General features: G+C 47.9%; 1 protein-coding gene across 1 annotated transcript in view; it reads left to right on the top strand.

Annotated features, from left to right (window-relative positions):
- LOC127002488 (demethylmenaquinone methyltransferase-like) overlaps positions 1 to 12936 on the top strand; it is a 266522-nt gene that overhangs the window by 220216 nt on the left and 33370 nt on the right. Inside the window, exon 4 of the mRNA XM_050868492.1 lies at positions 2269 to 2381. Coding sequence (XP_050724449.1) covers positions 2269 to 2381 — 113 coding nt within the window. The remainder of the gene's footprint in view (positions 1 to 2268; positions 2382 to 12936) is intronic.

Genomic DNA, 12936 nt, shown 5'->3' with positions numbered 1-12936 from the left:
CTTCGGTACGAAGTGCCTACGCAGAATCATGGGGTATCGCTGGAATGATTTTGCGTTAAACCGGCGACTACTCCTTGAGGTCCGGGAGTGAAGTGATGCGGCCCCTGGGGTACCCACCTGTAATCACCCGCTTCCCCGTCCCCTTAGATGATCTGGAAAGGCGGGTACCGTGGCCCCGCCATCACGCTGGAGGAGGCGCTGCGTTGGATACCCTCGGAGCAGCGAGCTAAGGCCAGGGTGCTGGACGTGGCCGCTGGGACGGGCTGCGTGGGCCGCGAACTCCACCGGGAAGGCTTCAGGTGGGTGCCGCAGGGCCGCAGACAGGGGGATGTCCGGTCACCATACTTAAATATCCTCCAGTCCACTCCCTCCTGCCTGCCAGTGCCTCAGCCTCAACACAAGTCTAACGCCAAGAGAGGAAGATGATGTGTTGGAAATTACAGCAGCTTGTGTAGAGGCAGGGCCGCTGAGTGTGAACTGGGAGCGGGCAGGAGCGGCATTACTATAGTCCATCAACTCTAACTTAAAATTGAGCCCTGTGACTTGGCCCGGGGAAACCCCCATTGTTTACAGATCTAGCGATGACCAGCGCATGACGTTTTGTCTCACTGTTAGTCTGTACGTTATCTATTTATGGAATTTACATACATTCATAATACGACTGCGTGGTGTTATGAATGGCTTGGGATTAGAGGGATTGATTGATTGATTGATATAGAGTTTCTTTCATTGCGCCGCAACATCTTGGTCATATGGGACCGGAGTAATAAAATGGAAGGCAAATAATTAAAATAATCTAAGGGTGATAAAAGTTATTAGGAAGATAGTTTTGAAATGGTCCATTCAGATATAGCACTAGTTTAATATATAATAAAATGTTTATTAAAAATGCATTAGTGAAATACAAAGAACTTTCTATAAAGAGACCCTACAAGAGATGGAGGATGCCCATCTCCTGCAGATACCCCATGACGTCATGTCCAGGGGTGAACGCCTTTTCACCCAGCATTAGGGAAAGGGAAAAATTCCCATGTACATCACGACACCGGGAGAGGTACTGCTCTCGCAGATCCCGCAGACTGCGGCACTCGACCTGGGATTAGAGGGAAAGACAACGACTCAGTAAACCTTCCATATCACTTGGCAACGTGGCTCATGCAACTTTGCCGCCTGACGGACCTTGGCAACAGGCGCCAGGCCGCACCATTCAACGTTACGCCACAATGGACAAATGAAGTAGATCTCACTCTTGCGCCCTGCGCAGCCATGCAGAGAGAGAGAGAGAGAGAGAGAGAGAGAGAGAGAGAGAGAGAGAGAGAGAGAGAGAGAGAGAGAGAGAGAGAGAGAGCCACCCTCTCTGAGGAGAGTAATGGAGTGATGTGGCACCAGCGCGGTCTCGTGGGGAATCCTTGTGTCGCGCCCAAGGGCTCAAGTTAAAATCGATAGTCTATACTATGTTAGGAATTAGGCCAGTTAACCGGGGGACTAGACAAATTAACTACTTCCCTTATGGAACTAGTCTCGGGCCGAGAGTTCAAGCCAACTATGAGTATCGTCTGAGCTCAAATAAGCCTTGGATGGTACTTGAATACTTCGGTCATCGGCTCCCAAACCGAGACAGAATCAACTTATTCACTGCCTGAAGACTAACCACATTTACCATGAAAGGAATAACAATAGTGAAGTGTTTCCTTTCATGAAATAATAACTAATTGTTCTTGCTGAATTAAAATTAAAGAGCAAAGATAATTTAATCTATGGAAACAGAGAGGAAAGCCACCCCATCTGGCGAGAGAAATTAAAAATATCGCTTCAGACCCACGTGGTTGGTTTTCTCTCACTCCACCACCGGCCTTCACAAAGTAAAGACCAAGGCACTGCAGCCCACCCATTAACTCGGACGCAGTGTGCCTTCTATTACCTGACTGAGGGATACTACACCCGGCAACGAGACTTCAGAGACGACAATATCTTTTGAAACCCGCTTCTCAGCTAAGTGCCCCCAGCAGTTATTTGAGACAGATAGATTTTACTACACGGATCCGGTAGGATTATTATTTGTTCGGCTGTCTGGAGTTGCTTGTTGGATACCTTCACCACTTAAAAGCTGGTAAGCACTTGTTTGTTTGGGATTGTCTGACGGGTGTGTTATTCACTTTGCGAGTGACCTAACTGTTGGGTAGGGTAAATTTACTGATTCCCAACAACTACTACTACCGCTATAACTTCTACTACTACTACTACAACTACTACAGCCGCCTCCCACAGGCACATAGACGCTGTGGACCCGTCGGAGGGCATGATGAAGCAGCGGGAGACTGGCATCTATACCAACGACTTCCTGGAGTTTATCGGCAGCGGACACTCCACCGTGCCCAAAGGTATTAGTAGTTTTTTTTATTTTTTTACATCAAAGGACACGGTTCAAGGGCAACAAGAAGAGTACAAACAAAAGCCTGCTACTCGCCTCTCCAATAAAAGATAAAAGTAAAGAGTAGCCAAAATAGAGGTCAATTTCGAGAGGAGAGGTGTCTTGATACACTTCTTGAAATATGTCAAGTCATAGACAGGGGGAAATACAGACGAAGGAAGGTTGTTCCAGAGTTTACCTCTTGCATAAGGGTTTTGGATAGTATAGGGATGAGCATGAATAGAAAGTCGTGTGCAGCGGGACCGCGGGAGGGAGGGAGGCATGCAGTTAGCAAGTTCAGAAGAGCAGTCATCATGAAGATATCGATAAAAGATAGAAAAAGAGGCAACATAGCGGCGGAATTTAATTAAGAGGTAGAAGGTTGTCAGTAAGAGGAGGAGAACTGATGAGACGAAGAACCTTAGACTCCACTCTGTCCAGGAGAGTTGTGTGAGTGGAATTATTGTTATTGTTGTTGTTTCATATGTAAAAATTAATATACGTATTTTTCTTTTACATCTCTCTCTCTCTCTCTCTCTCTCTCTCTCTCTCTCTCTCTCTCTCAGAAACATACGACCTGGTGGTCACCTCGGGCGGTATGGGAGAAGGTCACATCTCACACAGTGGCCTCGACGACGTTGTGCGCGTCGCAAAGAACGGTGAGTGAGTAAGTGAGCCTGCGTGCGTGCGTGCGTGCGTGCGTGCGTGAGTGAGTGTGAGTGTGAAAGTGTTTTTACAAAAAAGGAGACAGCTCAATGGCACAAAAAAAATAATATAAAAAAAAAGCCCGCTACTCGCTGCTCCTGAGAAAAAGAAAATCAAAAGAGGTGGCCGAAAGAGAGGTCAATTTCGGGAGGAGAGGTGCCCTGATACCCTCCTCTTGAAAGAGTACAAGTCGTAAGTAGGAGGAAATACAGATGAAGGAAGATTGTTCCAGAGTTTACCAGCGTGAGGGATGAAAGAGTGAAGATGCTGGTTAAATCTTGCACAAGGGGTTTGGACAGTATAGGGATGAACATGAGTAGAAAGTCGTGTGCAGCAGGGCCGCGGGAGGGAAGGAGGCATTCAGTTAGCAAGTTCAGAAGAGCAGTCAGCGTGAAAATAGCGATAGAAGATAAAAAGAGAGGCAACATCGCGACGGAATTTAAGAGGTAAAAAACTATCAGTTGGAAGAGGAGAGCTGATGAGACGAAGAGCCTTAGACTTCACGCTGTCCAGAAAAGGTGTGAGTGGAGCACCCTCCCCCCCACACGTGAGATGCATACTCCATACGAGGGCGGACAAGGCCCCTGTATATGGACAGCAACTGTGCGGGGGAGAAGAACTGGATGAGACGATACAGAACGCCCAACCTCGAGGAAGCTGATTTAGCGAGAGTGGAAATATGAAGTTTCCAGTTGAGATTTTGAGTTAAGAATAGACCGAGGATATTTAGTGTTGAAGAAGGTGACAGCTGAGTGTTCTTGAAGAATAGCGGATAGGTGTTTGGAAGATTGTGTCGAGTTGATAGGTGGGGAAATTGAGTTTTTGAGGCATTGAAGGACACAAGGTTTCTTCTACCCCAATCGGAAATGATTGCAAGGTGTGAGGTTAAGCGTTCTGCAGCCTCCAGTCTGGAGTCGTGTACTTCCTGTTGGGATGGGCTTCTATTGAAAGAAGTTGCATAATGCAGAGTGGAGTCGTCGGCGTATGAGTGGACAGGACAGTTTGTTATTGAAAGAAGATCATTGATGAATAACAGGAAGAGAGTGGCTGATAGGACAAAGCCCTGTGGAACACAACTGTTGATAGGTTTAGGGGAAGAACAGTGACCGTCTACCACCGCAGAGATACAACGGCCGGAAAGGAAACTGGAGATAAAGGAACAGAGAGAGGGATAGAATCTGAAAGAGGGCAGTTTAGAAAGAAAGACTTGTGCCAGACTCTATCGAAGGCTTTCGATATGTCTAGCGCAACTGAGAAAGTTTCACCGAAATGGCTAAGAGAGGATGACCAAGAGTCAGTTAAGAGAGCAAGAAGATCGCCAGTAGAACGCCTATTGCGGAACCCATACTGGCGATCAGATAGAAGGTTGGAAGTGGAAAGGTGCTTTTGAATCTTCCGGTTAAGGATTGATTCAAAACCTTTAGATATACATGAAAGTAAAGCTATAGGGCGGTAGTTTGAGGGATTGGAACGGTCACCCTTCTTACGCACAGGCTGAACAAAGGCATACTTCCAACAGGAAGGATAGGTAGATATTGATAGGCAGAGACGAAAGAGTTTGACCAGGCAGGGTGTCAGCACGGAAGCATAGTTTTTAAGGACAATAAGAGACTCCATCAGGTCCATAAGCCTTCTGAGAGTTGAGGCCAGAGAGGGCATAGAAAACATCATTTGGAAGAATCTTAACGGGCATAAAGGAGTCAGAGGGGGGGTGAGTAGGAGGAATATGCCCAGAATCGTCCAGGGTGGAGTTCTTACAGAAAATTTGAGCCTTAAAGACAGATGAGACGGCAGGGCTGCCGTCAGGGTTAAGGAAAGGAAGGAAAGAGTAAGAAGTGAAATTGGAGGAGACATTTTTGGCTAGATGCCAGAAGTCACGAGAAGAATTAGAAGAAGCAAGGTGTTGACATTTTCTCTTGATTAAAGCAGTTTTGGTAAGTCAGAGAATATATTTGGCCCGATTCCGGGCTGAAATTTAAAAGCCATAGTTAGCGGGAGTTCGAAGGCTCTGGAACTTTTTGTGAGCTGCCTCTCTATCTTTAATAGCACGAGAACAAGCACGATTAAACCAAGGATTTTTATTATGAGGAGTAAAAAAAGAACGTGGAATGTATGCCTCCATTCCAGAGACAATCACCTCAGAGATGCGCTGGGCACACACAGAGGGGTCTCTCTCCTGGAGGCAGTAATCATTCAACGGGAAATTGGAAAAGTACATCCTCAGGTTGTAACGGTGTAACGCTTGGTTGCGGGGACTTGCGGGCGTGAAGGGAAACTCTTGCTGTCTTAGAAGAAATATATTCTTAACCTAAGATACAACGTAGCGTGGGTGAGAGAGACGAGACGCTAGGTGTGTGTCGTGCGAGCTCTCTCGAAGGAGTGACGAGTTACAGAGTGGAAAATAATGAAGTTACAATTGGTCACGTATGTCAAGGTGACCTCTAAGCTTGATGAAATGCTTTGTATACAAACTGAGATGGTAAACACTGACAGTTGACATTCAAGGTGGCGTGATCTATCTGTCGTGTTTTTTTTTTCCATTGATATACTACAATTACTTTAACAAGGTCGTCCCATTGAGCTGAAGCAAAATGCCAGAGGCATCGCCTCTTCGGTGGGTCCAGAGGATGTAGAGGAGCGATAGGACAGGAAACATAAATAAGGTTATGGTCGGAGGAACCCAACGGAGAGAACAGTTTGACAGAGTAAGCAAAAGGATTAGAGGTAAGGAAGAGGTCTAGAATGTTGGGCCTGTCTCCAAAGCGGTCGGGAATACGTGTAGGGTGCTGAACCAACTGCTCTAGGTCGTTGAGGAGAGCAAAGTTGTAGGCTTGTTCACCAGGCTGGTCTGTGAAAGAGGATGAGAGCCAAAGCTGGTGGTGAACATTGAAATCTCCCATGATGGAGATTTCAGCGAAGGGAGAGTGAGTCTGTTGGTGGTAGCGAGTGTTCTAAGTGCTAATCGGTTCACGGATAGAGAAAGTCATATCCGCCAGGGTTACTTTATTGGACAAAACTTACAGAGCTCATCACGACAAGGACAACACATATGATAGGTGTTTGTTTGTGTATGCGTTTGTGTGAATGTTGTTTGTGTAGGTTAACATTTAAGTGTTGGTGTATGTGTGGAACAATGTGTAACGGTGGACGACAAGAGAACGTGGACGGACAGTCAAAGGTAAACGAATACAAGGAAAGTTAACGATGAAGACGCGACAAGACAGACTGGCAGACACAGTGACGATGGACATTACATGAAAACACTGAGAATCTTAGTCACTTTGCACCACCCCATTTTCTTGTCACTGAGGGGAAGGAACACGGAATTTGAGCGGTGACTGCTACAGATTACTCCCCCCCAGTGACGAGGAAGGAGGAACGAAATCTTCCCTGGTGCTGGGGCGCTGTGGCAGACGGTGATGCGTTGCGATGAGTAGCGTTGTGTAGAGTTGTGTCGAGATGCGCGGTACGTTGCGCTGAGTAGTTGCGTTGAGGTGCGCGGTAAGTTGCGCTGAATAGAGTTGCGTTGAGTAGTTCAGCTACGGTGAGTCGAGCTGGAGTGAGTAATGCAGTGACAACAGCTACGGTGAGTCGAGCTGGAGTGAGTAATGCGGTGACAACAGCTACGGTGAGTCGAGCTGGAGTGAGTAATGCGGTGACAACAGCTACGGTGAGTCGAGCTGGAGTGAGTAGCGCGTAGGAGACAGCTACGGTGAGTCGAGCTGGAGTAGCGCGTAGGAGACAGCTACGGTGAGTCGAGCTGAAGTGTTGAGCAGCGATGAGTTGAGCAGCGAGGGGTTGAGCAGCGAGGAGTTGAGCAGGGTGAGGTGGGCTGCATGAGGTGGGCTGCATGAGGTGGGCTGCGTAAGGTGGGCTGCGGTGAGTTGAGTGGTTGGATGTTTAATAGATCCTGGAAGGCTTGAATCAGTACTCCCGAATCGCGAACCACGTAGACGGGTCCTGAGCAGAAGAGTGGTGCTCTGAAGGACACCGCCGTAGTAGAGGAAGAGTTGCATGTCGTCGTCAGGTATGGTGAAGTCGAGCGGCGTGGAGATGAGCAATAGGCACTGGCGTAAACGCGCCGGGGGCCACGGCAGTCATAGAGTGCGTCGAGGGAACTGCGTGTGAAGGCGCTAGCTGACAGCGTGTCAGGGGCCTCGGCAGTCGGTGAGAGTAGAACGACTGCGTGTATTAAAGGCGCCAGCTGCCAGCGTGTCAGGGGCCTCGGCAGTCCGTGAGGAGTCGTGATAAGGCGCTAGATGCCAGCGTGCCAGGGACCACAGCCGGTTGAGAATTGAGGGCGCAAGCATATGCCAGGAGCCGCGGCAGTCGTGAGTGCGTCGAACGACTGCGTGGGAAGGCGCTAGATGCCAGCGAGCCGGGGGCCACAGCGAGTTGAAAAGTTAGGGGCGCTAGCATGTGCCAGGAGCCGCGGCAGTCCGTGAGAGTAAAACGAACTGCGTGTACTGTAGGCGCTGGCACGTGCCAGGGGCCTCTGTGGCTCGGGGAGTGAACCAGTGTTCAAAAAGGCACTGTAACACAACACTGTACACTTAGTGGGAACACTGTGACACTAACTGTTGCTGGGGACTTGCTGCACTGAACTGTTGCTGGACACACTGCACTGTACACATAAATCCACAAGTGTATTATAATCCAAGAGGGCGGTGGTAGATCCAGGAGGCGGTGGTTAATCCAGGGGCAGCTAGTAGTCCCAATGGGGTGTCACACTGTGTTTGCGTGTCTCTCTGAGTCTGTGTGGCGTGTGGCGGCGTATACACTGAGTCTGTGTGTGGCGTGTACACTTGAGTCTGTGTGTGGCGTGTACACTTGAGTCTGTGTGTGGCGTGTACACTTGAGTCTGTGTGTGGCGTGTACACTTGAGTCTGTGTGTGGCGTGTACACTGCGTGTGTGGCACTGTGTTTGAGTGTTCACTGAGTCAGTGTAGTGTCACACGGTGTGCGTGTCTCAGTCGCCGGACCAGCAGAAAAGCAGGGAGGAGGAGGGGGTGGTGGGTGAGCCTGGGAGAAGCACCATGGGGCACAAAAGATGCCTGAAGGGCGCTGAAGATGCCTGGAAGAGGCGCGCAGAGGGTGCCTGGAAGAGGCGCACAGAGGGTGCCTGGAAGAGGCGCGCAGAGGGTGCCTGGAAGAGGCGCGCAGAGGGTGCCTGGAAGAGGCGCACAGAGGGTGCCTGGGGAAGGCACAGAGGGTGCCTGGGGAAGGCGCAGAAGGCGCCTAGGGGAGGCGGGGGAAAACCCTGAAGGTGGCAACTACGCCTATGGCGTAATGTTTCTCCCGACCTGAGTGCTCAGCCCCACGAACCCCGAATGGAGGTGAGGATTTTTGCCCCAGGAGAGGGCGGACGAATGGACAAGTTACCCTGCCCAGGTCCTCCACTCTAGGAGAGAGTGACCTTAAAACGGCACCGGCTATACGCCACCTTGAACCATAGCAACACTCCAGGGTCACCAATTGTTGGTGGTAGCGAGTGTTCTAAGTGCTAATCGGTTCACGGATAGAGAAAGTCATATCCGCCAGGGTTACTTTATTGGACAAAACTTACAGAGCTCATCACGACAAGGACAACACATATGATAGGTGTTTGTTTGTGTATGCGTTTGTGTGAATGTTGTTTGTGTAGGTTAACATTTAAGTGTTGGTGTATGTGTGGAACAATGTGTAACGGTGGACGACAAGAGAACGTGGACGGACAGTCAAAGGTAAACGAATACAAGGAAAGTTAACGATGAAGACGCGACAAGACAGACTGGCAGACACAGTGACGATGGACATTACATGAAAACACTGAGAATCTTAGTCTCTCTTTGCAGCACCCCATTTTCTTGTCACTGAGGGGAAGGAACACGGAATTTGAGCGGTGACTGCTACAAGTCAAGATGTGCTCCACTTTAGAATTCAAATAGTCAAAGAATTTTACATAGTTAGAAGAGCTAGGTGAGAGATAAACAGCACAGATGTATTAGTATTTACTCCACCACCGGCCTTAACAAAGTAAAGACCAAGGCACTGCAGCCCACCCATTAACTCGGACGCAGTGTACCTTCTATTAACTGACTGAGGGATACTACACCCGGCAACGAGACTTCAGAGACAACAATATCTTTTGAAACCCGCTTCTCAGCTAAGTGCCCCCAGCAGTTATTTGAGACAGATAGATTTTACTACACGGATCCGGTAGGATTATTATTTGTTCGGCTGTCTGGAGTTGCTTGTTGGATACCTTCACCGCCTAAAAGCTGGTAAGCACTTGTTTGTTTGGGATTGTCTGACGGGTGTGTTATTCACTTTGCGAGTGACCTAACTGTTGGGTAGGGTAAATTTACTGATTCCCAACAACTACTACTACTGCTATAACTTCTACTACTACTACTACTACAACTACTACAGCCGCTCCCACAGGCACATAGACGCTGTGGACCCGTCGGAGGGCATGATGAAGCAGCGGGAGACTGGCATCTATACCAACGACTTCCTGGAGTTTATCGGCAGCGGACACTCCACCGTGCCCAAAGGTATTAGTAGTTTTTTTTTTTTTTTACATCAAAGGACACGGTTCAAGGGCAACAAGAAGAGTACAAAAAAAAGGCTGCTACTCACCGCTCCCATAAAAGATAAAAGTAAAGAGTAGCCAAAATATAGGTCAATTTCGAGAGGAGAGGTGTCTTGATACACTCTTCTTGAAATATGTCAAGTCATAGACAGGGGGAAATACAGACGAAGGAAGGTTGTTCCAGAGTTTACCTCTTGCATAAGGGTTTTGGATAGTATAGGGATGAGCATGAGTAGAAAGTCGTGTGCAGCGGGACCGCGGGAGGGACGGAGGCATGCAGTTAGCAAGTTCAGAAGAGCAGTCATCATGAAGATATCGATAAAAGATAGAAAAAGAGGCAACATAGCGGCGGAATTTAATTAAGAGGTAGAAGGTTGTCAGTAAGAGGAGGAAAACTGATGAGACGAAGAGCCTTAGACTCCACTCTGTCCAGGAGAGTTGTGTGAGTGGAATTATTGTTATTGTTGTTGTTTCATATGTAAAGATTAAGATACGTATTTTCTTTTACATTCTCTCTCTCTCTCTCTCTCTCTCTCTCTCTCTCTCTCTCTCTCTCTCTCTCTCTCTCTCTCTCTCTCTCTCTCTCTCAGACACATACGACCTGGTGGTCACCTCGGGCGGTATGGGCGAAGGTCACATCTCAAACAGTGGCCTCGACGACGTTGTGCGCGTCGCAAAGAACGGTGAGTGAGTAAGTGAGCATGCGTGCCTGCGTGCGTGCGTGCGTGCGTGCGTGCGTGCGTGTGAGTGTGAAAGTGTTTTTACATAAAAAGAGACAGCTCAATGGCACACACACAAAAAACAATAATAAAAAAAAAGCCCGCTACTCGCTGCTCCTGAGAAAAAGAAAATCAAAAGAGGTGGCCGAAAGAGAGGTCAATTTCGGGAGGAGAGGTGTCCTGATACCCTCCTCTTGAAAGAGTTCAAGTCGTAAGTAGGAGGAAATACAGATGAAGGAAGATTGTTCCAGAGTTTACCAGCGTGAGGGATGAAAGAGTGAAGATGCTGGTTAAATCTTGCACAAGGGGTTTGGACAGTATAGGGATGAATATGAGTAGAAAGTCGTGTGCAGCAGGGCCGCGGGAGGGAAGGAGGCATGCAGTTAGCAAGTTCAGAAGAGTAGTCAGCGTGAAAATAGCGATAGAAGATAAAAAAAGAGGCAACATCGCGACGGAATTTAAGAGGTAGAAAACTATCAGTTGGAAGAGTAGAGCTGATGAGACGAAGAGCCTTAGACTTCACGCTGTCCAGAAAAGGTGTGAGTGGAGCACCCTCCCCCCCACACGTGAGATGCATACTCCATACGAGGGCGGACAAGACCCCTGTATATGGACAGCAACTGTGCGGGGGAGAAGAACTGGATGAGACGATACAGAACGCCCAACCTCGAGGAAGCTGATTTAGCGAGAGTGGAAATATGAAGTTTCCAGTTGAGATTTTGAGTTAAGAATAGACCGAGGATATTTAGTGTTGAAGAAGGTGACAGCTGAGTGTTGTTGAAGAATAGCGGATAGGTGTTTGGAAGATTGTGTCGAGTTGATAGGTGGGAAATTGAGTTTTGAGGCATTGAAGGACACAAGGTTTCTTCTACCCCAATCGGAAATGATTGCAAGGTGTGAGGTTGTTCTGCAGCCTCCAGTCTGGAGTCGTGTACTTCCTGTTGGGATGGGCTTCTATTGAAAGAAGTTGAATAATGCAGAGTGGAGTCGTCGGCGTATGAGTGGACAGGACAGTTTGTTATTGAAAGAAGATCATTGATGAATAACAAGAAGAGAGTGGCTGATAGGACAGAGCCCTGTGGAACACAACTGTTGATAGGTTTAGGGGAAGAACAGTGACCGTCTGCCACCGCAGAGATACAACGGCCGGAAAGGAAACTGGAGATAAAGGAACAGAGAGAGGGATAGAATCTGAAAGAGGGCAGTTTAGAAAGCAAAGACTTGTGCCAGACTCTATCGAAGGCTTTCGATATGTCTAGCGCAACTGAGAAAGTTTCACCGAAATGGCTAAAAGAGGATGACCAAGAGTCAGTTAAGAGAGCAAGAAGATCGCCAGTAGAACGCCCATTGCGGAACCCATACTGGCGATCAGATAGAAGGTTGGAAGTGGAAAGGTGCTTTTGAATCTTCCGGTTAAGGATTGATTCAAAACCTTTAGATATACATGAAAGTAAAGCTATAGGGCGGTAGTTTGAGGGATTGGAACGGTCACCCTTCTTAGGCACAGGCTATACAAAGGCATACTTCCAACAGGCAGAGACGAAAGAGTTTGACCAGGCAGGGTGTCAGCACGGAAGCATAGTTTTTAAGGACAATAAGAGACTCCATCAGGTCCATAAGCCTTCTGAGAGTTGAGGCCAGAGAGGGCATAGAAAACATCATTTGGAAGAATCTTAATAACGAGAAGAATTAGAAGAAGCAAGGTGTTGACATTTTCTATTGATTAAAGCAGTTTTGGTAAGTCAGAGAATATATTTGGCCAGATTCCTGGCTGAAATTTAAAAGCTATAGCGGGAGTTCGAAGGCTCTGGAACTTTTTGTGAGCTGCCTCTCTATCTTTAATAGCACGAGAACAAGCACGATTAAACCAAGGATTTTTAGTATGAGGAGTAAAAAAAGAACGTGGAATGTATGCCTCCATTCCAGAGACAATCACCTCTGAGATGCGCTGGGCACACACAGAGGGGTCTCTCTCCTGGAGGCAGTAATCATTCCACGGGAAATCGGAAAAGTACATCCTCAGGTTGTAACGGTGTAACGCTTGGTTGCGGGGACTTGCGGGCGTGAAGGGAAACTCTTGCTCTCTTAGAAGGAATATATTCTTAACCTAAGATACAGCGTAGCGTGGGTGAGAGAGACGAGACGCTAGGTGTGTGTCGTGCGAGCTCTCTCGAAGGAGTGAAGAGTTACAGAGTGGAAAATAATGAAGTTACAATTGGTCACGTATGTCAAGGTGACCTCTAAGCTTGATGAAATGCTTTGTATACAAACTGAGATGGTAAACACTGACAGCTGACATTCCTACAAGGTGGCGTGATCTATCTGTCGTGTTTTTTTTTCCATTGATATACTACAATTACTATAACAAGGTCGTCCCACCGAGCTGAAGTAAAATGCCAGAAGCATCGCCTCTTCGGTGGGTCCAGAGGATGTACAGGAGCGATAGGACAGGAAACAGAAATAAGGTTATGGTCGGAGGAACCCAACGGAGAGAACAGTTTGACAGAGTAAGCAAAAGGATTAGAGGT

This window comes from Eriocheir sinensis, chromosome 23, assembly GCF_024679095.1.
Source record: "Eriocheir sinensis breed Jianghai 21 chromosome 23, ASM2467909v1, whole genome shotgun sequence".
Taxonomy (NCBI): domain Eukaryota; kingdom Metazoa; phylum Arthropoda; class Malacostraca; order Decapoda; family Varunidae; genus Eriocheir; species Eriocheir sinensis.
Note: the sequence above shows the minus strand (reverse complement) of the source record. Positions and strands in the feature narration are given on the sequence as shown.